We start from the raw sequence: 26,634 nt of genomic DNA, 5'->3' as shown, positions 1-26,634 counted from the left end.
TTTCCTGCCCCTAGACGGCTTCTGCCTCTTCCGGCCTGGCCCTTGGTCATTTCGGAGCGGGCATGAGTTATAGTGAAGTAGATGCCTTCCTGACTGCGGACTTCCGGCTGCGCTGCACGCTGAGCGCGTGCTTTCTCTGGGCCGCAACCTCAGCAGAATCCTCACCTTCAGACTAAGTGAAAAGCCTAAAGTGACCAGCTGTTACGGGGTGGGTTCAGACTCTGGACTCTTGTGACTCCAAAGTCAGTTCTGCTAGAAGGGGAGGCTCCTGAGAACCCCGTCCCCTCCCCCAATCCGGATAATTTGGCGGCAGATGGCGGGGGCGGGGGAGGGGGGGGGCGAGGTTGGCAGTGAGGTTTCCTGGGGACATATTTCCCGGCAGCTGGGCCCAATTCCTGTCTCCATTACTTTAAAAAAAAAAAGCTCCCAGATGTCCTCCTCTTCACTCAGGGAGGCTATGTTTTCTGCCCTGCAGTCTTGTTTCCAAGTGGACCAAGATAAAGACTTAAAAATAGTCATTTCAAGAGAAGGGGTCAGAAGTGGAGGAACAGGATTGCCATGTACCTTGCGGGTCCTGCTAGTCTTTCCAGTTATAGGACCAGGTTCCCTGACCACTGATACAACTGTGGTCACAACCTAACATGTCCACCTTTTTATGTCACTTTTTATGTCATCTGTTCACTTGGGCAGGTGCCCTGATTGCATAGCTGGGTGTGCCTCTCTAACTCCGCCGGCTGTGAGAAAAGGTTTCCCCCATTTGGGATGGAGTCTTGAGTTTTATGGCTTGCTTGTGGCTGCCTGCCCGGCTGTCCTGGCCAGCACAGGGAGGGGCTGGACATCAGGGTGCAGAAAGAGAGTGGGTGTGTCCAATTGCATGTACATTTGACTGCATGCCAAAGCCAGAAGGCTGCTTTTTAACGGATTTATTTTAATTCTCATCACCTTAGATTATCCATGCATTTCTTTGGACCTCCCCATTGCTGTGATAACCAAGAACTGACTATAAGATAATCGCAGGACGTCTGAGAAATTTTCATGACCCTTCCAAACAAATGCTACCCCTCCTCCTTACAATTGCGTGTCCCACTCCCTCCTTCCAGCCACATCTGTTATGGCCACTGACACTTTCAAATGTCCATTTTCTCATTTATAGGGCTTGTAACTGATGATACAGTGATATCCATTTGAGTAAACGTGCAACAATGCCATTAGAAGTGAATTTTGATATGTATTTGTTTATTATATATGCTGCATCTACATGAGATGATCAGATGAGTTAGAATTATCCTATCCTCAGGCAATGGTTGGAGTAGGAAATGGTGAAAGAAAGTGAAGTCACTCAGTTGTGTTCAACCGTAGCCTACCAGGCTCCTCCATCCATGGGATTTTATAGGCAAGAGTACTGAAGTGGGTTGCCATTTCCTTCTCCAGGGGATCTTCCCAGCCCAGGGATCAAACCCAGGTCTCCTGCACTGTAGGCAGACACTTTACCATCAGAGCCACCAGGGAAGTCAGGGCCCCCTGATAGCTCAGTTGGTAAAGGAAATGGTAACCCACTCTAACACTCTTGCCTGGGAAATCCCATGGACAGAGGAGCCTGGATGGCTGTAGTCCATGGGGTTGCAGAGTCGGACATGACTGAGCACACACACAGGCAATGGTGGTATTTGTAAGAGATGCATTTTACCTGCCATCTGACACATATCTGTTGAGCTTGTCCCCTATTTGAAGCCTGTGTCTGCCCCGGGTTGATTCTGTCTAGCTGCCCTGTTCTGCAGTAATGCGCTGTGTTTTCAGTGTGGCCATAGTAAACTGGGGTTGGGAACGTGTGTTTCCCAGCTCCGTCCCAGATCACAAAGAGCCTGACATCCTGACTGCATCTTTTTTGTAAATCATGCTGGGCTGTGGGTGGGGAGCCCGCTGGAGTTCAGCCAGGCCTGCTCAGCAGATGAGGGTGTCTTTGGCCCTTCATAAAGGCAGCCTCCACTTACCGCCTTGATAGCAGGTGGCCTGAAGAACACTCTGCTCACTTTCTGGAAGGTTCTCTGAAGCACAAAGAGCAGGCACAGTTTCCCAGGGCCCTGGAAGGAATGGACACTTATTCTCACACCCCTGCAGGCACCTTGGGCTCTCTGGCCTCTGGAGTGACGCCCACCCTCCCTTCCTCTTGGTCCCCTGACCTCCAAGCTGCGATCACCCCTTGGAGGGTTGTTCCACAACCCTTAAGGGGGTTGAGGTGGGGAGGGAAATCAGGGGATCTGTTCTGCAAGCTGCAGCTGAGAGGACTCCTCCCGTCTCTACCTCCTGGAAATTTCTGAAATAAACTTAGTGCAAGCACATCTCAGCATCAGGAAAGACTCTCTAGTCTAGATGTGCATGGAGCACACAGCCCACAGGCCTGCGAGCTTCTGGAGGTTAGAGACCTGGTCTTACTCAGAGACTGAGTTCCAGACCTTGCCCACAGGAAATGCTCCATAAAGTTCAACACATGTTGAGTGAACGGGCAGAGACCACCTGTGTTTTCATCCTGTGGCACCTGGCACAGGGTCCATCTTCTGTTCCAGACGCTTCAGTGGACCTTGACTTGGCAGGTGGCAGAGAACACCTTCCTCCACCTCCTGAGCCCCACCCAGGTCTTCTTCCCTGTTCCCTCTGCTTCTTCAAAGGAGGCAGCTCCCCTCTTCTCTGAGCAGGGCCTGAACCTCCAGCCCAGCCTGTCTCCACTTAGGACAACCTCCATATCCTACCTCTGCTGGCAGAAACCCAGCCCAGGGCCAGCATCACCTCCATGGGGAACTTCCTGCCCTCCTGACTTGCTGGGAGCAGCTCTGCTCCACCCACTGCAGTGAGACCCCATCAGGACCCTTCCCTGTGGCCATCTGTGCACAGATCTAGAATCAGCATGGCAGAGTAGAAAGAACACTGAACTAAGAGCCCAAAGATTGGGTTTAAATCTTGGGAGGGAACTGACCTCTCTGGATCTGACTACATGCATGCTAAGTTGCTAAAGTCGTGTCTGACTCTGTGACCCTCTGGATCATAGCCCGCCAGGCTCCTCTGTCCATGGGATTTTCCAGGCAAGAATACTGGAGTGGATTGCCATGTCCTCCTCCAGGGGATCTTCCTGACCCAGGGACCAAACCCACATTTCTCAGGTCTCTTGCCTGCGTCTAACTGTTCACCTGTAAACTGGGAATGATCATTTCTGCCTCTTTCTCAGGGTCACTTTGTGGCACAGGGAAAGACGTTCGCCGACGTGCTTGGGGAACTTGTAAAATGCCATAAACCTGAAGGTACTCTTGTTGAAATCTTACTTCCCACTGTTAGACGGCCCCACACTAGGAGAGGGCTGAGGTAGCGTCCTGCTTTGCTGCCTGAACACCCACTCCTGGTAGGCCTGGCCTGCCCTTCTTGTGGAGACTACCTGGGAGGAGTCAGGCTCAGGAGCCCAGGCACTACCTTCCTCTAGCACATGGCTGGTGCTGATACGGATCTGAGTGACAAGCATAGAGCACTGGGAATTTCAGCTGGGGATACTCCTACACTGGCCACCAGAGGTGGGTGGGCAAAGGCTTTTTCCTACCTGATGCCTCCCAGACTGACTTTGCAGGACGAAGCAACCCTGAGCAAGACAAGAGCAGTGTGTTATTGTATTCAGGCAGTCATCAAAAAATACTGCATGCTTGGTGCCTTAGCAGCAGAAATGTAATTGTCTTGCAGTTCTGGAGGCTGGACATCCAAGATTAAGGCGCCAGTATGGTCAGCTCTGGTAAGAACCCTCCTCTGAGCTTGCAGATGTCTGCCTTCTTGCTGTGTCCTCCCATCACACACAGATACACAGACACACACGTAGAGAATACACTCTCTTGTAGTCTCTTTTTAGAAGGGCACTAATCCCATCATGGGGGTCCCACGCTCATAACCTCATCTAACCCTAATCACCTCCCAAAGGCCCCACCTCCAAATACCAGCACATTGAGGGTTTGGGCTTCAACTCAGAATTTGAGGAGAACACAGTTCAGTCCATCACAGAGACTGGAGAGAAAAGACCACTTTACCCTTTACCCTCGTGTATTCACATTAGAGATTGAAAGGAACAGAAGGAAACTTAGAGATCTTTTCTTTCTTTTGTGGCCTGGGGAGAAAACTGATGCCCCCCAAGCTGACCCTGGGGGTTGACGACAGAGTCAGGGCTAAGACTGGGGTCCCCTGACTTCAGAATCTTTTACCCAGGGTGACCTCTAAAAATACATCTCAGTTGAGCTGCTTCTGGTTTGTCTGAGGAAAAAAAAAAAAAACCTACACAGAGTTAGCAAATGAATGGCTGCTGCTAGATTTATTATTTTTAAAAATGACAGCAAATGGTGTAATTCTGTCTCTCAGCCTTGGTCACCCTCTTGGCAGGCGGCCACTGTGGCTTTCTCCCTCTGGGCTTGGGGTTGGGTTTAATAACCTCCTACGTGGAGCCCCAGACACAGGATTGCTGTCTGTCATCACCAAGGAGGTGCGAGTCCTCGGAACACATTACCCCATGAGTGCTGCGCCACAGCTCGTGCGTGAGTCACCAGATGTGGGGTCCAGATGTGAGGAACAGACTGTATCAGTGTGTGGGGCTGTGAGACTCAGGCCCTAAAACCTGTGCTGCGTGCTGAAGCGTCTGCTCGTCTTGATCGCAGACCCCCTTCATGATAAGGCTTTAATTAATATGTAGACCTGCCTTCTGACATGTTTTTTTTTTTTTTAAAAAAGAGGATCCTTCTCTAAAGGGAAAATGTTTCATTCCTGCATCCTGAGATCTCTGCTAAGTCCTTACAGCCACGTCACATGAAGTGGTGGTTCCGTCTGTCCTCACTTTCGTCTCTGGATTTGAGTCTAGGTACTTCTGGTTCATTGATGCTCAGCCTCCTCAAGCACTTCCTGTGGACCTGTGTTGTGCTGGTCATCTTGTGCTGACCCTGGGCCACTGTGGGGTTGATGCAAGTTCAGTTTCTGCCCTGAGAGAGTTTAAAATTTCTCAGGGAAGAAGGATATTAAGGATAGATCTTCCATTCTGTGTGATGAGAGTCATCATGCAGGTAGGAGAGGTGTCACGGGGCATCTGGCAGGGGGACCCTCACCTGGTCCAGAGGAAGTCTTCCTGAGAAAGAGGTGTTTGATCTGACCTTTAGAGACTGATGGAGGGAGCTATGCAGAGATGGAAGGTGTTATGGACTGAATATTTGCGCCCCCCCCCCAATTTATATGTTGAAAGTCTAACCGTGGAAGGTGATAGTGTTAGGAGGCAAGGCCGTTAGGAGGTGATTAGGTTGTGAGGATGGAGCCCATATGAATGAGATCCCTGCCCACAGAACTCTCCAGTTTCTTCTGCCATGTGAGGATACAAGAAGTCTGTGACCTAGAAGAGGGCTCTTGCCCAACCTTGCTGGCATCCTGACCTCAGACTTCCAGCCTCCAGAACTGTGAGCAATACATTTCTGTTGTTTATAAGCTACTCAGTCTGAAGTGTTTTGTTAGAGCAGCCCCAAAGGGCTAAAACGGAGGGCGTGGTCTTCCTAGGCACAGGAAACAGAACATGCCAGCCAGGGTCCAGAGAGTGAACTGAAAAAGCTGAGAGTACTGAGTACTAAGTACTGAGTACTTAGTAGTAAGTACCGAGTGCTGAATTGAGAGGGAGACTGGAGAGATGTGAGCCTGGAGGAGCCACTGAGACAGACCACTGCAGCACTTAGAGTTCATTATGCTATTTGGAGGTTCGGCTTCCCTTGAGAAAACTGTTTTAGTTTGCCTCCTGAGAATCTATCAGCCTATCTGAGCAGCCTCTGCTGAGTCTGCTGGGCGAGGATGACCCCTGAACCAGGGACCACGGAGGTGACAGACCTGTGATCTAATCACACCTCTGCCCCAAGCACGGCTGAGACTAATCATCTCTGCAGGGTAAGGGGCCTTGGGAAAGTCACACCCGCTCTGTGTCCTTCAGTTTCTGTGACTTTAAAGGAAGGTGTTGGACCAGTTCATCCCCAAGGTCCCTTCTAGCCTGAGAATGAGGCTGGCAGAGTAAGGGCTCCATAAACACTCACTGAATGAATGAACTCTTGTCAGAGTGCCCACCGTTCTCCCCAGGCTGAAGGCCCCCCGTAATCGTGAGTCAGGGATGTTGGCTCTCTTTGCCTGTTAGGGAACCACTGACATGCTTTCCCAGCAGGGAGTAACCTTAGCTCGGCAGAGATGCTGATTCCAAGCCGGTTTCCAGACTTGGTGACTGAAAGGCAGCTGAAAGCCTGTGGTCAGGGAGTTAGCTGCAGCACAACTTTGGCCTTCTCTAATTTACCATTTGTGGTTCTTTAATTATGAGTGACAGAAATGTCCCTGATGTGCAGAAACTGGACGTTTTGCTGAACAAATGCGAATCGCACTCTGCAAGGCTGGAAGGAGGGAGAGAAAGGGGAGCCCAGCTGACCGCCACCATCCACACGGCATGGGTTCTCATTTAAAACTCTCGTGATCCTTGGTTTTCAGAGTAGAAAGCTGAGGAAATGTTTCCTTTAACTCAGCAGGCATTTGCTGAGGACCTGCTGTGGGGGCCAGGCATTAAGTTAGGAGCTGGGAGATCCAGGAGAGGAGGGCAGGTGCAGCCCGTGGTCCCCTGGAGGTCAGAGCCCGTGTGAGCGTCGTCCAGCGAGGAGGCAGGCATAGGTCCAGAGCAACCAGTAAGTGTTTGGTGATAGCTGTGATGCTGGGGTTTCCTATAGCTCAGACGGTAAAGAACCTGCCTGCAGTGCAGGAGACCCCGGTTGGATTCCTGGGTCAGGAAGATCCACTGGGGAAGGGATAGGTTACGCACTCCAGTATTCTTGGGCTTCCCTTGTGGCTCAGCTGGTAAAGAATCTGCCTGCAGTGCAGGAGACCTGGGTTTGATCTCTGGGTTAGGAAGATCCCCTGGAGGAAGGGAAAAGCTTCCCGCTCCAGTATTCTGGCCTGGAGAATCCCATGGACTGTGTAGTCCATGGAGGTTGCAAAGAGTCGAATACGACTGAGCCACTTTCACTTTCTGGCTTGGTCCTGAGGTGCTGAAAGAAAGTACTCAGAGCTGGGGGGAGCGTGGCTGAGATGAGGCAGCGGGCAGGTCCTGCGAACCTCACCAATGAGTCCTAGCCAGACTCTCAGGAAGCACTTAAGGGTGTCAGGCAGATGGAGGGAGGGATGTCTGCACGCACGCTTTAGAAGAGGACTCCAGCTGAGTCCAGGAGAATGGGCTGGAGGGGGTGAAGTAGGTTTGTGAAGACCTAGTTGGTAGATGGAGTAACAGCCCAGGAGAAGGATGATGGCAGGTGGTTCATGATGATGGAGGAGCGGTATCACCTCTCTGGACACTTGGGAAGGTCTCTGAACGTAAGTTCTGGGTCCCGTGCCGGCATCTCACTTCTGGCAAGTTTGTTGGTGTCATCCGTGGGGCTTTTTAAAACATCCGAAAGTCCAGGCAGCACCCTGGACCTCCCGAAATAGAGATCATCTTACGTTGATTGATGCAACCTCCTTGCAGGACAATTTGAAAAATATTTATCCGGGGGTAAGTGTTCCTACCCTTTAGAGAGGCAAGCCTACTTCTAGATGTTTACCTTTCGGACTTGCTTTCCCATTGTATGCAAAACTACAGGCACACGAGTATCCCCTGCAGTAACAACTGTCATAGCAAAGCCTAGGAACCACCTCAGTGCCTTTCCAAAAAGAAACTGGTTAAATGAATCACGGTGCTGCCTTTAAAAAAATAATGATGTAGGGTGTCAAAGGTGAGAGAGAAGAGTACTTTTATAAGATTTTTTTGTCTGTTTAAATTTGATTTTGTTTTTAGAATGGGTAAAAGGTATACATAGTTTAAAAATCAAAACAGTACGAAAAGACGTGCATTAAGGAGTTTGGCTCGCACTCTTGCCCACCCTTCCATCCCCCTGGCTCCCTCCGGTTCCCAGGTAACTGGTGGTGGGCAGCCTCCATCCAGGGCGGCCCCTCCTGGATTCACACACATGTATTCCTTCCCTCCTTCACCATCCGCCTGCGTGACCGACAGCATGTGGAAATAACGGTGCTGTGTCCCTTCTCCAGTGAAGTTGTCAGAAACACTGTGGCTGCTTTCTGGGAGCTCTCTCTGGCTTCTTGAAGTCATGTTGGCTTCACTCTAAGGGAAGCCGTATTGGGAGCAGCCCAGTGGAGAGGCCCACATGTTGAGGAACTGAAGCCTTCAGTCATCCTCCAGGGAGGAACTGAGGCCAGTGCACACACGGTGAGCTCAGAAGCAGATCCTCCAGCCCCAGTGGAGCCTTGGGATCAATGCAGCCCCCAGGGGACCAGCTCGGCTGCAGCCTCACGAGACACTCTGAGCCAGAACCTCCCAGCTGAGCCCCTGCTGGCTTCCAGACCCTCAGACACTATGTGACATCACACTTGTTGCCTTAAGCTGCTAAGTGTTGGCATACTTTGTTTTGCAGCAATGGATAGCTGCTGCTGCTGCTGCTGCTAAGTCGCTTCAGTCGTGTCCGACTCTGTGCGACCCCATAGACAGCAGCCCACTAGGCTCCCCCGTCCCTGGGATTCTCCAGGCAAGAACACTGGAGTGGGTTGCCATTTCCTTCTCCAATGCATGAAAATGAAAAGTGAAAGTGAAGTCGCTTAGTCGTGTCCGACTCCTAGCAACCCCGTGGACCGCAGCCTACCAGTCCATAGGACTTGCCAGGCAAGAGTACTGGAGTGGGTTGCCATTGCCTTCTCCGCAATGGATAGCTAACATTCCATTTTATTTCCATTCCGTTCCTGTTTCTTTGGGGCTTCCCTGGTGGCTCAGCTGGTAAAGAATCCGCCTGCAATGCCGGAGACCTGGGTTCGACCCCTGGGTTGGTAGGATCTCTTGGAGAAGGGAACGGCTACCCACTCCAGTATTCTGGGCTGGAGAATTTCATGGACTGTATAGTCCATGGGGTCACAAAGAGTCAAACACGAATGAGCGACTAAGCATAGCATCTCATTGTGTAGAACATTTGTTCAGCTTGTCTCCTGAGTAGTCGTGGACATCTGTGTAGTTTCCCACTTTTCATTATTACAAACGATGCTGCTGTGAATTACTTGAAAGTAAATCTCTTCATATGGTGCCAGGGTATCTGCAGGAGAGGATCCCAGAAGTGAAGCTGCCAGGTCAAAAGTACATTTTGTACTTTAGGCAGATACTGCCAGATACCCCCTCCAAAGGGGATGTCTCCCCTTAGTATGTTTGAATTTTGAATCATGGGCCCATTTTGCCTTTCAAAGAATCTCTGCAGGTGACTGATGTTCCCCTGAGATTGAGAACCATTGCTGTCTTCTCTTGATCAGATGCCCTGAGCGGGTAAGAAGGGAAAGTTTAAAAACCCAAATTCGCTACATGCTTTTAAAGCATGCAAACAACAAAATTTCCAAACAGCTATTAGTACAAAAGCCCAGGAGAGCTCAGCGGCTGGGCTGGGAGCTCCCAGGATCGTCTGCAGCCAATGGTGAGGATGCCCCCTGAGAACAGTGCTTTCAGGCTCAGCAGGCTCCCCATAGAGGAAAGCAGTGCCCCTCTGCCAAGTACAGACTCGTCCTGCAAGAGCCTGGGGGGCCAATGTCCTTTCAGGATCCTTGTGGAAAGACTCAATCACTCTTCAAAACTTCAGCCTGAGATGAAGCTACGGGGACAGGACAGGGCATGGGGGATGCTCCAGAAAGAAGGGGCGTGCTCAGGGGGCCTGTCTGCATTATAGCTTGACAAGGCTGACCTGAAAGAGTTATAGCTATTTTATTCCATTGGAAAATGGAGTATTCTTAATATAAATTCATGGTGAGGAAAAAAAACCGCTCACCTCCACAGCCAGCCGGCTGTCTGTATTATGGATCACTCAATTGTATTTCCACTCAACACTACGTGAGGGATTACCCCAAGCCATCGAGAAATGTTCTGCATCAATAATGAGTCTAGATTGTGCCCGGAGAAGTAAGTCATGTTCCGAGCAAAGAGCAAGGGCCAGCTCTGCTTTGACTCTCGTCTGCAGTTATAATTTCAGTTGATACAACGCTTTCCCACTGTTCAGATTTTGGCGGCCCTTCTGCCCAAATGAAGACAAAATTCCCTTCATGTTTGGAAGCTTACTTTAGAGTATAGCAACGCAGTGTAGCTGGGGAAAACATGGGATGTATTATCAGAAGATTACATTTTTAATCTGGTGCTGTCACTTATTAGCAACTGATGTTGGCAAGCCATTAATCTTCCCAAAGCATAGTTTCCCTGGCTGGTAAATGAGAATAACAACAGCTGCTTTAATTAACCCATAGGGTCGTTCTCAAGACTCCCCTCCAAGAAAAATACTGCAAAAATGCCTTAGAAAAAAGCGTATGGTCTGTGCCTGGCTATAAAGTGATTATGCACTTTGGAGCATTCATTTTAAAACCTCACTTCAAAGCCACTGTAGAAATTCTGCTCCATCTGAAATGATGGCGTTGACTCTCAGAATTCTGTTTGGTTCTTAGAAAAAGTCCCTTCCCATCTGTCCTCAGTATCAGGCTTTAGCATATCAGCCTGGTTTTTACAGCCTGCTGTCACAGAAGCTGCCCAGCCCCGTCTATGGCAATGCCATTCTTCAGTTGCTCAGCCCTAGGACCTCAGGTCACCCATAACTCTTCTGTCATATCCATGTGAAGATGGACTCTTTATATTAACCCATCAGCAAAGCTTGCAGGCTCTGCCTTCAAAGTCCAGCCTCAATCTGACCCTCTCACCCGCCTGAGAGGTCAGGCAGTGGCTCTCTTCCCACTCTCCCTGCTCCAGCCTTACCCATGGCCCGTTTTGTGCACAGTGGTCCTTTAAGAAAAAAGTCAGTTCCTGTCACCCCACTGCTCAGAACCCTCCAGTGACCCCTTCTGACTTAGATGCAGCCACTGTGTGTGACTCCCATGAGGTCTGTCCTGGCTCATCGCCTGCCCGGTCCCCTGATCTCCTTGCCTTTCCTGAAACGTCCCCACGGGCTCCTGCCCCTGTTTACAGATGCTGTACTTCCTTGGATGTCATTCTTCTCAAACACCACGCATTCACTCGTCTCTTTCTCCAGGGCTCTGCTCAGTGTCACCTTCTCTGACATGGCATGGAAAATAATAAGCCCTCTGCACGCTCCAAATCAGCAGACCCTCTCCATCGCCCTCATCCTGCTTTTCTCTGTAGCACCTTCTCCTGACATATACATTTGTCTGTCTGTCTTGCCCCTCTTTCCTTCCGCCCCTGCCACCACATGTAAGCTTCACAAAAGCAGAAACTTGGTTTTACTCATTGTTACGTCCCCAGAGACTGGAGGAGTGCCTGACTCAGAGAGAGGGGACTCACGAAATATTCCACAGATCAGTGAAGAAATGAGTGAATGAATGAATGGATGGAGGGATGACCAAAGTAGGACACATACATGCATACATAAGCAGATATGCAGATAATCATGGTTATCTGATAATCTGACATTATGGTTACATGATGATCAATGATGTGGAACTTATTTTCTAATATTTATAGGCCATTTCTGTCTCTCCTTTTGTAACTTGTCTTTCCGTGTCTTTTGTTCATTTTTCCTACAGAGATGATAGTAGTATTTTATTTTATGTGCTTTTTATATATTAAGATATTTTGCTCATAGACATGCTTTCTATTTTAAATGTACCCTGTAGCATAAAGTACTGCTTTCATTTAAGGTGTCTGAAATATCTTAAAAGATTAAATAAGTCACTAATGTATGAATCATTTCCTTCTTTTGTTTCTGTTTCCACTTGGATTCTCAGAACTGGACGCTTGTGCTCTGGGCAAGCATGGTTGTGAACATTCATGTGTAAGCAGTGGAGACTCTTTCGTGTGCCGATGCTTTGAAGGGTATATACTCCGTGGAGATGGGAAGACCTGCAGAAGTAAGTTCTTATTGGAGTGGGTTCCCATTATTATGTCTGATCTCTGCCTGAAATCCACCAGCCTGATCTCTGTGTAAATCAGTTACTCTCAAAAACCATTGCCACAAGACCAGTAAATGTAATGTGGGATCATAGATCAGGAAAAAAACTGACATCAGGTTGAAAACTAAGGAAATGTAAATTAACTATGGGCTTTGTTTGATATTACTGTGTCAGTATCGGTCCATTCATCATAACAAGCGTATCACACTACTGTAAGATGTTGATACTAGGGGAATCTGGGTATGCGGTTTACAGGGAATCTGTGTACTGTCTTCTCAATTTTCCGTAGATCTAGAACTGTCCTAAAAAAAAAAAAAAAGAAAGACTATTAAAAAGAAAACAAACCAATGGACAAGTGACAAAAGTCAAAGCCAGAGCCACAACTGAAGGTGATATGCCCTGTGACAAGAAACAGTGTGTTCTACTGGAAGGATGTCCAGTCTGAAATCCAGATTCTCTCAGCTTCTAGCACTGCCATTCATTAGCTAGGCAAGCAGCTTAACTTCCCTGATCCTCTGCTTCTTTAACAATATTGTTGCTATTGTTTCTGGTGGCACAAATCCCTCTTAGAGACCCCCTTTTGATGAGAGGCCTATTGTTTCTGGTGGCACAAATCCCTCTTAGAGACCCCTTTTTGATGAGAGGCCATTCTTACATCTCAGAAAGCAAGGTCTCTTCCATAGGGCCAAGACACGTCTCTGTCGAGTCAAAGGGGAGTGGGTAACCCTGATCAAATGATTCCTGCCCTTGTCAGTCATCTTCTCAAGCTTCTCAAAGCTCTTTACTAAGAGAATCTCATATTGATGCATTTGAAGAAAAGATGGGTACCTGGAAGTATTACTCTCATTTTTCATAAAGGAAAGGGAAGCCTGCAAGAGGTTAAGTGATTCTCCAAAGTCACGTGGTCAGGGAAAAACTCAAAACTAGATTTCAGCATCACCAGTCCAAATTGAGGTTTAATGTCCTAAGTAATCATACCAGTGCCTGCGGAAGGCCCGTGATGGACTGCGTTTTTACGAGACACTGAAGTAGGTGCTGGTGGATGGCCGTGGCTGTGACAGGGAGGAAGCTCGGAGAGTGAACCCGAAGTAGAGCTGCTGAGCTCAGATGGCCCTGGAGTCCAGGGGCTGAGAAGGATGGGTCCTCCCAGGTGAAGCCCAGGGAAAACTGACGGTGGTGAAATTTTTAACTTTGCTGTCCTCAGGGAAAGATGTCTGCCAAGCAGTGGACCACGGCTGTGAGCACGCGTGTGTGAGCACTGGGGAGTCGTACGTCTGCAAGTGCATGGAGGGGTTCCGGCTGGCCGAGGACGGGAAACGCTGCAGAAGTAAGTCGATTCGACTCGGGACAGTTAGAGATCTTCTTCTAACGTTGGAAGTTTTCCGTTATAGTCAGTGTCACTATTCTAAGTTCCTGCCTTGGATGCTCTGCAACTGTTGTGCTTGTGATCAGTACACTGGACCCTCAGTGCTTCAGGAATTTCTCATCCAGGGTCCTGAGTTGTCAGGCTCTTCGTTGCTTTCACTTTCTCCCAGTTGTAGCCCCTTTCCACAGGAGTTGTATGGATGCGCAGAGCCTAGCAGAGTGCCTGGCTCGCCATTGGAAAGGATTAGAATCTGGGTCAGCAATCGCGGTGAGGGTCAAAGCATAGTTGTAGCGCTTTTTATTCTTGGAAAACCTTGTAAGTAAGGGCAGAAAGTGAGAGAAGGGATGAAGGGGTTTTTTTGGGGGGTCTGGATTATCCATTAACATTTACTTCTGTGGATCACTCAGAACAGATTATGAGAGCTTTCTTATAAGGTATATTGCTCAGGGTTCTCCAGAGAACCAATAAAATGTGTGTGTGTGTGTGTGTGCACGTATGTGTGTGTGTATGTGTGTTTATGGATAGATGATAGATCAATAGGTAGATAGATAAGGAATCTGTTGGTGACCCAGGGAAGAGCTGATATTGCAGCTCCAATCTGAAGGCAGTCTGGAAGCAGAATTCCCTCTTCTTTGGGGGAAATTCAGTCTTTTTTTGTCTAAAGGTCTTCAAAATAGGACCCACCTATACTATGGAGGATATTCTGCTTTACTTAAAGGCTCATGATTTAAATATTATCTAAAGAAGTACCTTCACAGCAACATCTAGACCAGTGTTTTATGCAACAACCAGGTGCCGTAACCTAGCCAAAGTGACTCATAAAATGAACCATCACAGCCCTGAGAGGGAGAGATGGGGACACGTGAGCTCAGTGAAGTGGGCAGGAGATGAGCACGGGGTCAGGATTTCCACCCCCTGTGAGATTTTGAGGTGTTAACCCCTATTTTCGGGGGGTCTTGACATGGTCTACTTGTTTTTGTGATACTCTGCTCCAGTGGGCAGGATGGCCCTTCTTTAGTTTAAAAAAAGAAAAAAAACTCATCTGAGGTGGAAGTTGATTTGGGGGAATTGATGCTTTTGAACTGTGGTGTTGGAGAAGACTCTTGAGAGTCCCTTGGACTGCAAGGAGATCCAACCAGTCCATCCTAAAGATCAGTCCTGGGTGTCCATAGGAAGGACTGATGTTGAAGCTGAAACTCCAATACTTTGGCCACCTGATGCGAAGAGGTGACTCATTTAAGTCACCTCTTCACATCAAAAGAGCCTGATGCTGGGAAAGATTGAGGGCAGGAGGAGAAGGGGATGACAGAGGATGAGATGGTTGGATGGCATCACTGACTCGATGGACATGGGTTTGGGTGGACTCCGGGAGTTGGTGATGGACAGGGAGACCTGGCGTGCTGCACTTCATGGGGTCACAGAGTCGGACACGAGACTGAACTGAACTGAACATCACAGATTGCTGAGATAACTTGGGGCTTCCACAGGTCAACACCGAGGGGTAAAGGAGAACTCACTCCTCATTATTCCTCCAGAAGGAGGGACTTTTCTGCCTTTAGCAGGAAGTTCTGTTTGCAAGACCGATTCCTGGGATGCCCGAGGGTCCATGGGCTGACTCTGCGGGGTGCCCTACTCAAGGCTGTGTTTTGCCTTCACGCGGCGCTGTCCTGCAGGGACCATGGCTACAGTTCTGCCATTAAGTCTGCCTGAGACATTCGTTCATGCTTCTGTTTTTGTAAGCATGGAATGCACGTGTGCATCATTTCTACACTCAACACGCTTTTTGCTCAATAGGTTGAGCTTGTACAACTGGTACACAAGGCTCAACTTTTTCCTCTGAAATTTGATTGCTAAATCAAAGCCTTCCAGAGGGATCTGTAGTCACTGATTGCAGTTTTGCAGGAAGCTTCTTAGGGAGCTAATGACATGAAGGAAGCAGAGAACAGAAGGCTTTCATGCTGTGGAGGAGGACCACTCAGGATACTTCCTGACTCAGACATGTCGCCGAGTGGCTGTGTGACCTTGGACTGCACTGTCAAACTTTGCTTCTTCATGTATCCATTGGGCGTGACTATCCCTGCCCTCCTCTCTCCACAGGATGCTGTGAAGATTAAAGAGCTGTCGCTACTGTGAAGAGTCTGAAGTGCCTCACACATGAGAACTGTACATTAGACAATTGAAATTGGGATGTCTATGGGGAAAAATCAGAAGGGTGGGAAAATCAAACCTCAAAGTATATTGAACAATTCTAAAAATTATTAAATCCAGGACATCTGATCACCCAGCTTACCATTCAGTTTCATGGAAACTAGAGCTTTCTAAGAGGAGATTTCCTTTACCATGCCCTCTCCTGAGTATTAGACTGAAAGGGGGATGTTATAGAGGAGGTTTGAATGAAGCTTTTAATGGTTTATTTCCATGATCTGTCCTGACATGACTGTTCAATCCAGCTCGTTTCTACACTGACTGATGGGGTTGCTTCACTTCCTATATAACCCTCAGGGAAGGATGTCTGCAAATCGACCCACCATGGCTGTGAACACATTTGTGTTAACCGTGGCAATTCCTACATCTGCAAATGCTCAAAGGGATTTATTCTAGCTGAGGATGGAAGACGGTGCAAAAGTAAGTGATCTGAACTGGGGGTTTTTTTGCTTTAATTTGGTTTGGGAGCAATTTTTTTTTTTTTGGAGTATTTGCAAGAAGTAAAATCCCTCATCTCTGCTTCTACCATAGATATAAATGTGTATGTGTAGATACAGAATGGGGAAGAGAGCTTAACTGCACCTGTGAAAACACTTTTGGTTTCAGTTGACAGTAAGTTCACAGTCAGCTGAGAGGCTAGAGTGATCCTAGCTGAATAAGAATGTCGGGAATGAGGGAGGTAAGACTTGTGTTCTTAAACTTAAAAAATAGTATCTCTAAAGTGGCAGAAAAAGCCTTGAGAGAGGTATTTTATAATCTCAGGGTAGAGAACTTTCTAAACATGACATGAAACATAAAAGAAAAAGGAAAATGTGTAATGAGAGATTAAAGCTACAATACATTTTTTACCTTTTAGTTATCAGAGTTCAGTAAGTTCGATGATTCCTTACGTTGGCAAAGGTATGTTGTAATAGGCAATTGTAAATTTATCACTAGGTGTCTGAATTGGTACAACTTTTAGGAGGGCAGTTTGGCAAATATTTTAATTTTTAAAAATATTTTAAAAATAAATGTTTTTTTTTTATTTTTTAAAATAAAAAATATTAAAAAAATTTTTTAAACCAGGACACTGGTCCTGGTGTCTGAGTGATTCCCTGGCCCAGCAAATGGACCATGTTTCCAGAGCTCTGAAGACAGGGGGTAACACCCCAAAGTATGCCAAGCAGCTGCCAAGAACAAAGGCTGCAGCTCCCAGCTCCCGATACCTGGCAAACAAATGCGGGACTGCCTCAGAAACTGGTTGCTTCTCTGAGGTAATCCCTGCTCCCAGTGTATTTGGGGAGGAGCTTCGAAAACAAGCTGGGGAGTGGTTGTCCTTCTCTGAGACTGGAGAGATTCCACAAAAGAATCTGGATGTCGTGGAGGAGACAGTGGTTCAGGCAGAGGAAGCAGCTGATGAGATTCCTAGAAAGCTGGAGAAACAGGAGAAGAAACGCTTGAAGACAGAAAAGACTGGCTGCCATTGCCCTGGCATCACCAGAAAAAAGCAGTGTGAGGAGTGTGAGGAGACAAGTGAAAGACCCAAAGAGAAGCAAAAGCCCCAGAAGGCGCCTCAGGAAGATGGAATGGAAAACCCATCTGTCTCCTTCTCCAAACCCAAGAAAAGGAAACCTTTTTCCAAGAAGGAGCTGGTTAGTAGTGATCTTGAAGAGACAGCAGTGGAAGTCTTTCCAAGTGGAAGAAATCTTTCCCCAAAGAGGAACCAGTTAGTGACCTGAGTCAGGAAACAAGAGGGTCCCTGAGAAAAAAGAGGAAAAATTATCTTCCAAGGGGAAGCCACCCCCCAGTGAACCTGAAGACGCTGCGCAGTAGCTCCAAGAGAAAGAAAACGCTCTGAAAGCTATCCCAGGAAAAACAGAATGGACATTTCCCTAGTGGGGCATAACTTGCAGAGTTATTTCCCTAGTGGGGCATAACTTGCAGAGTTATTTCCCAACCATCCCCCAGAGCCCAATAAAAATAAAAACAAACTCACAAGAAAATAAAGGAAGGCAGTTCCAGTTCTAGGAGTTTATGCCGCAGAGAAGTGCATGTCTTCACAAAGCCACATATGAGGGAATATTTTGTGCAGTGTTATTTGTAGAGCAAAAATGGGAAATAAGTGCCTATTTATATGATGCTGATTAAATAAATCATGGTGCATCTGTACATTAGAATACTATACAGCTGGTAAAAGGAATGAAGCAAAACTTCCCTGGTGGTCCGACAGGTAAGGATCCACCTGCCAATGCATGGTGGTTCGATCCCTGGTCTAGTAGGATTCTACATGCTGCAGGGCAACCAAGCCCTGCATCACAACTGCTGAGCCCACTTGCTGCAACTACTGAAGCCCAGGCACCTAGAGCCTGTGCTCAGCAATAAGAGAAGCCACTGAAATGAGAAGCCCAGAGCACCGCAACAAAGAAGAGCTCCAACTAACTGCAACAAAGACCCGGTACAGCCAAGAATAAATAAATAAATATTAAAAAAAGGAATGAAGCAGCTCTAAATATATCCTCAAGATATTTTAAATGAAAAAAGCATGGTATCGAGTGGTTTTTCTAGTGCTACCATTGATGTATTTTGCAAAAGGCTCCCTCTAACATACTCTTTTTCTCAAGATAGGTATTGCTATAGAGGTTGACATAGAGAGATATAGCTATAGATAATCTTTGTGGTGTTTGAACTTTGTTCCATGTGCATGTAATATTTTTTAGAAAAAAAAATTAAAGATAAAGGATAGAGACAAAATCTAGAAAGCATCATGGTGAGGAAGTTCAGTATGATGTCAAGTGAAAAATAAAGGAAGAAACTGGGGATCTATGTAGAAAAAAAAGACCTGAGGTACCTTTCAAATACCAAAGTGGCAGTCATCCATTATTTATAGGGCATCCCCTAAACCCTGGGGAAAGAAAGGACATTGGAGAAAAGCCACAGCTTGGTACAGGGACAAAGACACCTTGTCTCAGAGAAACTGTGTGATTAATTAGTTAAGATCATGAGCTTTGATCTTACGGATTTTCATGAATTTGAACCCACTATTCCTACATTCATGTGACCTTGGAGAAATTATTTAACTGCTCTTGAGTCTCAGTTTCTTCCTATGGTATTAGGATAACACCTTACAGAATCGTCATGAGAAATATATGACACCGTGTGTTTACAGGTGTTCAGCCCAGTGCTGGCACCGTGTCTCAGTTCCGACAATGATAGCTACTGTCAACCTCACCGCAGAGCTGTGAGCAGGCGGGCTTCCGTGGTAAGGCGGTGAGTTCCCTACCAGAAGAGGTGTTCAGGCCCAGGCTGAGTGAATGGCCATAGAGATGCAGTAAAGATGTGAGCAACAGGGGGGCTGGACCAGTGACCTTTAAAGGGGGCTGGACCAGTGACCTTTAAAGGTCTTGTCCAAACCCGAATTTCTGAAACTCTGTGAAAATTAAGCTCAGAAGGCAAATCACAGCTCTGCTCCAGTCTCACTGACTCAACTACCAAAAGAAAACATCCAAGGAAAGCTGAGTGACCTTCCTGCAAATAGGTAGCCAGCAAGCCGGGCTGTCATTAAAGTGAGACTAGGGCACCTCCCGCCCTGGTACTGTTCCGCTCCATCTAGGATTCTTGTCTCCTGCTGAAGTCGTCTGCTCCGCTCCCTGCAGGGAGGCTGCAGGTGTTCGTATTATTCTCTAAGAAAGTAATATATGAGGGAAAAGAGAAAATAGATTCGCTGCTGAAAAATTATTCCACTATTTCTGAAATCTGCTAGAGAGCCAGGTGCACGCTGCCTGAGATTCAGGCTATGAATGTAAATGAAGTTCTGAATTGGCCATTTCCTCTTTCACTAACAAGAGGTCAATAGGTTGAGTAATGAGGACATGCGCTTAAATGGGGAAAGACAGGAACCCAACTCTTCCAGCACACATACACAATTATTTTAGCATGTTAGTTGAGTCAAGAATAGAAATATTTTTGCATGTGTGTGTCTTTACTTCCTAATATTGCTGTGCTTCACTTTCAAGTATTAGACAGCTGCCTTGATATGTAAAAGAGAATGTTATATTGCATACTGCAGACTGTTTGAAATGAGATCATCCATTTGGGATCTGTAAATTTTTCTTATGCAGCCCTAAATAACAAAAAAAATCTCTCTATACCCAGCTTGCTAACGTATTTGCATAAAGCTTTTACTGTCAGCCATCTGAGGTGCCTGGAAAACGTCCATGTAGGTAAATAATTCTCAGTGATAATTCATTTTAAAACTTCAAAAGGTCAATGATGGGGCCCTGGCGGTCCAGTGGTTGGGACTCCTGCTGTCACTGCCAAGGGCCTGGGTTCGGTCACTGGTCAGGTGGGTAGGATCCCTCAGCCTGTGCAACAGGGCCAAAAAAAAAAAAAAATGGTGAAGAGGGTACTTAGTGGTTGTACTACTGAATGGATACCACCTCTTTCGTGTATTTTCTCAACAAGCATTTATTGAACAGCTATTGTGTGCCAGGTATTGGAAGTACAGAAATTAATGAGACATGGCTCCTGCTGAGCAGGAACTGGTGGACTAGAGGAGGAAGCTGACCCTCAGCTAGCCGGCTGTTGTACAGTGTGGAACGCTGCGCAGAATGCACTGGACTGTGAACAGCACGGAGTGAGACTGTGCCTTGGTCACCTGCAGTCCTGCCGCACTGACTGCCTTACACAAAGCAGGAGCTCAACAAACAATTTTTGTTGACCAGATTAGTAGTGTGAAGGCTACACAGAGAGTAACGAACACAAGCTGGGCTACGAGGAAATCTCCCTAGAAGATCGAGATGACTGAGCTGAACTGGAAGAATCTCCAAGTCTATTGTGTGTGAGATGCCAGCACTGGAGTGATGTCACTCTCCTGGAGTAAAGTTTTTGGAATCTTTTGGGGGTGCTATCAGGCCCTGAAGGTACTCTACACACAGTCCTGACTGCTGGTGATCCGGGGTACAGTGTGGGTCTGGTTTCCAGTTTGTATATCTGCCATGTGTTTTTGCTTGTGGAAAATAACTATTTTTAACAATTCGACAATTGTTAAAATTGCCACACGTAAAGGCAATTGTGAACATTATGGTTGTTTGTGACTCTCCCGACACTTTCTGTCTATCCTGTGTTTCTATCTAAAGAATAAAGGTAGATCTCCAAAATAGTTATGCCTCCAGTGGAAGTGTAATTTTCTTCTCTTTTTGTGTATGCTTTTTTTTTAAAATCATTTAACCATTACAACTTTCCTTTTATTCCCATAGGATGCACCGAAGGCCCAGTTGACTTGGTTTTTGTGATCGATGGGTCCAAGAGCCTTGGAGAAGATAATTTTGAGATTGTGAAGCAGTTTGTCACTGGAATTATAGATTCCTTGGCGATTTCTCCCAAAGCTGCTCGAGTAGGGCTGCTCCAGTATTCCACACTGGTCCGCACAGAGTTTACCCTGAGAAACTTCAGCTCAGCCAAAGACATGAAAAAAGCCGTGGCCCACATGAAATACATGGGCAAGGGCTCTATGACCGGGCTGGCCCTGAAACATATGTTTGAGAGAAGTTTTACCCAAGTAGAAGGGGCCCGGCCTCTCTCCGCACGGGTGCCCAGAGTAGCCATCGTCTTCACGGACGGACGGGCTCAGGACGACGTCTCCGAGTGGGCCAGTAAAGCCCAGGCCAGTGGTAACGTGGGATGGGGGTGTGTTTTACCCCACTCAGGTTCAGGTTTCTTAAACTTGCTTGGTGTTCACATTGGGGTGGGGGAGCATGGGAGTGAGATTCCTTGAGGGGACACAACGGCTTCCTGTCACCGCGCTTACACACCTTTACTAAACTGCCACCTAGTGGCCTTAAAGGGACCCCACAGGGATGCCAAAGTCTTGTGGACTGTAAGGGGGTCTGCACACAGGTCACACATGAGTAATCATCTCCTGTGATGATTTACCAGCCAGGCTGTGACCTCCAGAGCAGAGAATCAATCCTACATGTGCTGTTTAACCAGAAAAATAAACAATGCTTCCCAGACACTGGTCTGGTTGTTTTAGAATCACCTGAAGAACTGGATAAAAATAGATTCCTAGTAGGAAGAGCTCTTACCAATATTTTTTTTTAATTTTTAAAATTTTTATTGGAGCAATATACCTTTTTTTTTTTTTAAGCAACATTACCAGTGAACATACTGGGAGTGCAGTAGCCTTAAGACAGTGAATGGTCTTGTGTTTGCAGGAGGCAAAAGTGAGCTTTTGAGAAAATCAAAATGTCAGACGAGATCATGACTCTTAAACTCTGTTGCTCGGTAAAGCTTAGCCTCTTTGAGGTTTGTCTGACTCCACATATAATGCAGGGGGGACTTGAGGTTGCTTTAGATGTTTGACTATGTTGCTTTTGAGGTTTGACTATAGATGTCAAATGTGGCAGAGGAATATGGCTCTTGGCAAAAGGAAACCCCAAAGCTAGGACTGTTGGTAGACAGCTTGAGGGAAAGTGTCTGGATTCCTTGGGAAGATGGGAAGACCTGAGGGTCGTGAAGCAGTTTGCTTGAACACTGCTTTCTTTAAGAACTTATCGAGAGCACATTGCTTCAGCAGTTCCTATGAGGGGGAAAGTGTGTGCACCAACTTGATGGACTCAGTGCCTCGGTCAGGCCTGGAACATAATACTTGTGTGATTAATCCTTGCTGAGTGAAGGAACAAAGGGTCAAAGTGCTAAAGTGCCGCTGGCGAGCTCCGTTCCTCCTCACAGAAAGGCTGGTTCCCATCACCCTTCAGTCACCGTCCTAGTGAAGGGGGCCATTTTACTGATATTGCTTATTTCACTCTTTCTTTTTTCCTGAGCCCCCAAAGCGCAGGAGCCCCCAAAAGTGTCCTGCCTGAATCAGCTGGGTAGATTGTAAAACTGGCTGCTCACACCTGGTTTCCCTGCTTCTGGACTAGCTTAGCTCAGCTCATGTCAAACCCACCAACCCCTCTAGCCTGCATTCTTAGAATGTATTGGGGCAACACCTTGTCTCCAAAGACAGTGGTTAGTCCTTTTATCTATCTTATGGAAGCCAACCTACCTTACTCTCTCCCCGACTCAAATTTCCACAAATCCTCCAAAGGTGGGTGGTGGGAGAAACATATATGCTTGGTTCTTGAATCAACAAGACTTATCTGAAGTGACTTCCTCTGATTAATTTAGCTACTCCTATGTATAATGAACACAATCTTAAAATAGTAGTTATCCTTTTTAGGAGACTGTGTGTAAAGTCACTGGGCTCTCAAACAATTATGCTGAACTTGGCTGTTGACCTTACAGAGACTTTAGAATGAGGCACAATTCTTGCCCTTTGACTCAAAGAGCCATTTTTATGTCTATTTTAAAAAAAATCTAGTTTAATGAATTAGCCAGAGTACAATATCTGCTGAGAAGTGTTGAAAATCAAGCAGAACTTAAGTTCTTATTAATGTTTAATTTTCAAATGAAGAGGATATTGGAGAAGGGAATCTAATGATTAATTTTGTTTATAAAAAACTTTTGGAACAATCTCATATGCCTGTTGAAATCTAAAGTTGATACTTGTGTTTGTTCTTCTTTTTTTTTTTTTTACTTAGGGAATTTCCAGTGGTCTGCAGATTCTCCTTTTCAGCTTAGCACCTTCTTACAAGGCTTTATCCTCCCAAGATGGGTGGGCAGAATAGTTTCATTTGGCTGCAGGTCACTTAAGGTTACTATCTGTACCTTTGACAAGTAGAAACTAGGTTACAAGGTCATAAACTGACCTGTTTCTTAAGAATTCTCCCAGAAGAGATCCTTATTTAGTAAGCCATGAGATAGTGTTCTTTTTTTCCTTACCCACACGACTAAATCAGGGGAAAGTTGAAGATTTGCGAATGACCTTGTCCGGAGCTGCGCAGGTCGGTGGTCAGGTTCCCCAACCTCTCCTCAGTGGCCCCCCTTCCTCTTTGGGGTCACTGTCTTTTGCTCACAAGGCCAAAATAAAAATGGTGGAAAAGAAAGGGAGGCTGACACGGATGCCTCACATCCCACCAGTTATTAATATCCAGCTGGCTCTGAGTGCAGAACACACAACTTCCAGATGCTGGGAACACAACTCTCACTACTCTGTTCTTTTTTTTTTTAAGTTGGCTCACAACGTGTATTAGTTTCAGGTGTACAGTAAAGTGATTCAGATAATACACACATATTTTATATACGTGAAGTGAAGTGAAGTCACTCAGTCGTGTCTGACTCTTTGCGGCCCCATGGACTGTAGCCTACCAGGCTCCTCTGTCCATGGAATTTTCCAGGCAAGAGTACTGGAGTAGGTTGCCATTTCCTTCTCCAGGGGATTTTCCCAACCCAGGGATCGAACCCAGGTCTCCCGCATTGTGGGCAGATGCTTTACCGTCTGAGCCACATATGTATATATAACGTAGACAATAAGCTCCTACTGTATAGCACAAGGAACTATGTTCAGTATCTCCAGATTCTTCCCCATTATACAAGATATATAGTAGTGTATATCTGCTATATACCCAAGCTTCTACGTTATCCCTTCCCCTTTGGTAACCCTACATTTGTTTTCTGTGTCTGTGTAACTACCCTGTTCTTCATTTGCTTTGTACCTCAGGTATAACTATGTATGCTGTGGGGGTAGGGAAAGCCATTGAGGAAGAGCTACAAGAGATTGCCTCTGAGCCCACAGAAAAGCATCTCTTCTATGCAGAAGACTTCAGCACAATGGGCGAGATCAGTGATAAACTGCAGAAAGGCATCTGTGAAGGTACTGTAGGTTACGTCTAGGAGAGACCTTAGCAAACAGCAGCGTGAACCCTTGAATGAGAAATTCTTAATCTGTTCCTTCGGTGCTCAAAAAAGTGCCTCCCTTGTGGGCAGGGCCCAGTGCTGTCTGGAAACAGTAATCACAAAACGTAGAATAGGGGAGAGAGAAGACAATAATAGCTCACATTGAGAATCAAAGTATTAGTCACTCAGTCGTGTCCGACTCTTTGTGACCCCATGGACGGCAGCACGCCAGGCTTCCTTGTCCTTCACCATCTCCTGGAGTTTGCTCACTCATGTCCATTGAGTTGGTGATGCCATCCAACCATCTCACCCTCTGTCGTCCCCTTCTCCTCCCGCCTTCATCTTTCCCAGCATCAGGGTCTTTTCCAATGAGTCGGCTCTTTGCAGCAGGTGGCCAAAGTATTGGAGCTTCAGCATCAGTCCTTCCAATGAATATTCAGGATTATTTCCTGTAGGGTTGACTGGTTTGAACTCCTTGCTGTCCAAAGGACTCTCAAGATGCTATGCTGCTGCTGCTAAGTCGCTTCAGTCGTGTCCGACTCTGTGCGACCCCACAGACGGCAGCCCATCAGGCTCCCCCGTCCCTGGGAGTCTCCAGGCAAGAACACTAGAGTGGGTTGCCATTTCCTTCTCCAATGCATGAAAGTGAAAAGTGAAAGTGAAGTTGCTCAGTCGTGTCCGACTCTTAGCGACCCCATGGACTGCAGCCTACCAGGCTCCTCCGCCCATGGGATTTTCCAGGCAAGAGTACTGGAGTGGGGTGCCATTGCCTTCTCTGCAAGATACTATACTTATTAGCTATTACTAATAGCTAATAATTATGCTAATAAGTTGCTTGAGCATTTGCTCTGTGCTGAGCAGTGTAGTCAGTGTTTTAACACATGGCATACTTAATCCTCACAAAAACCCTATGGAGATGATCATGTAACTAAAACCGACAGTTATATAAATCAGGAAAGCTGATGCACAATTTTGGGATACACCTGTAAGTAGAGTGGGAAGGGATGGTAGTCCTTCCAAGCCCACTGATAAAAATGTAAAGAGTGCCTCTTGCATGGACTGCTCCAGTTTACAGAACATTAGGCTGCCCTTTGGAACTTAATGTTCTTATGTATAGGAGCCCCCTGTGCTTTTCTCCAGTTCACTATGGTGCCAGTGTGCTTACATAGAGCAGTTCTCCCAGGTTTGTCTGACTCCATGTATAATGCAGGGGGACCAGAAAAGCAGTTCTGCCCATTTTTCCTTTTATTCCTGTCCCAGGTTCAGTGGCCAGTAAAATCCCGGTCAAAGTGATGTGTCTTATTCCTCCCCAGCAAAGAGCACTGGGATGAAGGGGGCCAGGAAGGGAAGGCCTCTTGGATTTCTAATGCAACTTGATGTTTAGCCTCCAAGCTCTTTTATTTAAGTGGAGCTGCTGCCAATGCAACTTAATAACTGGACAAACTTTTTTCCCACCCTACTTTCTAGACATAATATTTAGGGGGAAGTTCTTAAGTAAGAAGATGCATTTAAGGGGTCCAGGCTTCTCTTACAGGAGAGAATGCCTCTGGAAGGTCTTGGGTGGTGTTACCCAATCAGACCAGAACATCCCAGGTGGTGGCAGGCAGGTAAACAGTTGGTCTGGGACCAGTTTCCTAAGAACATATGCACCCATGTGGACAACTGTCACTCTTCTGGTCGTCTTTTACCTCTCAGCTCTGGAAGACTCTGATGGAAGACAGGACTCCCCAGCAGGGGAACTGCCAAAGAGGGTCCACCAGCCAACAGGTATGTTTTTTAAAAGCAATATTTTTAGAATCTTCAGTGGCTGCTTCCACCATGGTTTCCCCTCAGACAAATGAAGTGTAAGTAAGAAAGATTTGAATTACATTAACTATGGCTTTTCTCCCTCCATCACATAGGAAACATTTACTCTACCCTTTTTTAGCCATAGTTGCTAAGAGCCTCTCTGCTGATGGTCTTTCTGCCATAGTATGTCCTAAAGTAAAGCTATGTACCTCATTCTAGGAATAACAAGTACCCTACTCTGACAGCTGATGGCTGTTTTATAACCACAACCATGTTAAACAGGTTTGACTTCAGTTTTCTTTCTCTTTACAGAATCTGAGCCAGTCACCATAAATATCCGAGACCTACTTTCCTGTTCTAATTTTGCAGTGCAACACAGATATCTGTTTGAAGAAGACAATCTTGCACGGTCTACACAAAAAGTTTTCCATTCGACAAAATCCTCAGGTAATTCCAAGTAAAATATTACTATAAGGTAGCTTGCTATCAAGTCTCTCAACTTGCCAACAAACTCAGCTTAAGCGAGGACAGGAAAG

At 46.6% G+C, this 26,634-nt stretch overlaps 1 protein-coding gene across 3 annotated transcripts in view; it reads left to right on the top strand.

Annotated features, from left to right (window-relative positions):
* MATN2 (matrilin 2) overlaps positions 1-26,634 on the top strand; it is a 171,065-nt gene that overhangs the window by 141,359 nt on the left and 3,072 nt on the right. For 2 of the 3 annotated variants that reach the window (XM_055546595.1, XM_055546593.1), the window contains 7 exons: positions 11,821-11,943; positions 13,190-13,312; positions 15,854-15,976; positions 20,791-21,204; positions 24,135-24,287; positions 26,006-26,077; positions 26,411-26,545. In XM_055546595.1, the coding sequence (XP_055402570.1) occupies positions 11,821-11,943; positions 13,190-13,312; positions 15,854-15,976; positions 20,791-21,204; positions 24,135-24,287; positions 26,006-26,077; positions 26,411-26,545 (1,143 nt within the window). The remainder of the gene's footprint in view (positions 1-11,820; positions 11,944-13,189; positions 13,313-15,853; positions 15,977-20,790; positions 21,205-24,134; positions 24,288-26,005; positions 26,078-26,410; positions 26,546-26,634) is intronic. The other variant, XM_055546594.1, reaches the window with a different exon arrangement.

This window comes from Bubalus kerabau, chromosome 14 (assembly GCF_029407905.1).
Source record: "Bubalus kerabau isolate K-KA32 ecotype Philippines breed swamp buffalo chromosome 14, PCC_UOA_SB_1v2, whole genome shotgun sequence".
NCBI classification, from domain to species: Eukaryota; Metazoa; Chordata; class Mammalia; order Artiodactyla; family Bovidae; genus Bubalus; species Bubalus kerabau.
The sequence above is the reverse complement of the archived record's forward strand: the minus strand, read 5'-3'. Positions and strand labels throughout refer to the sequence as shown.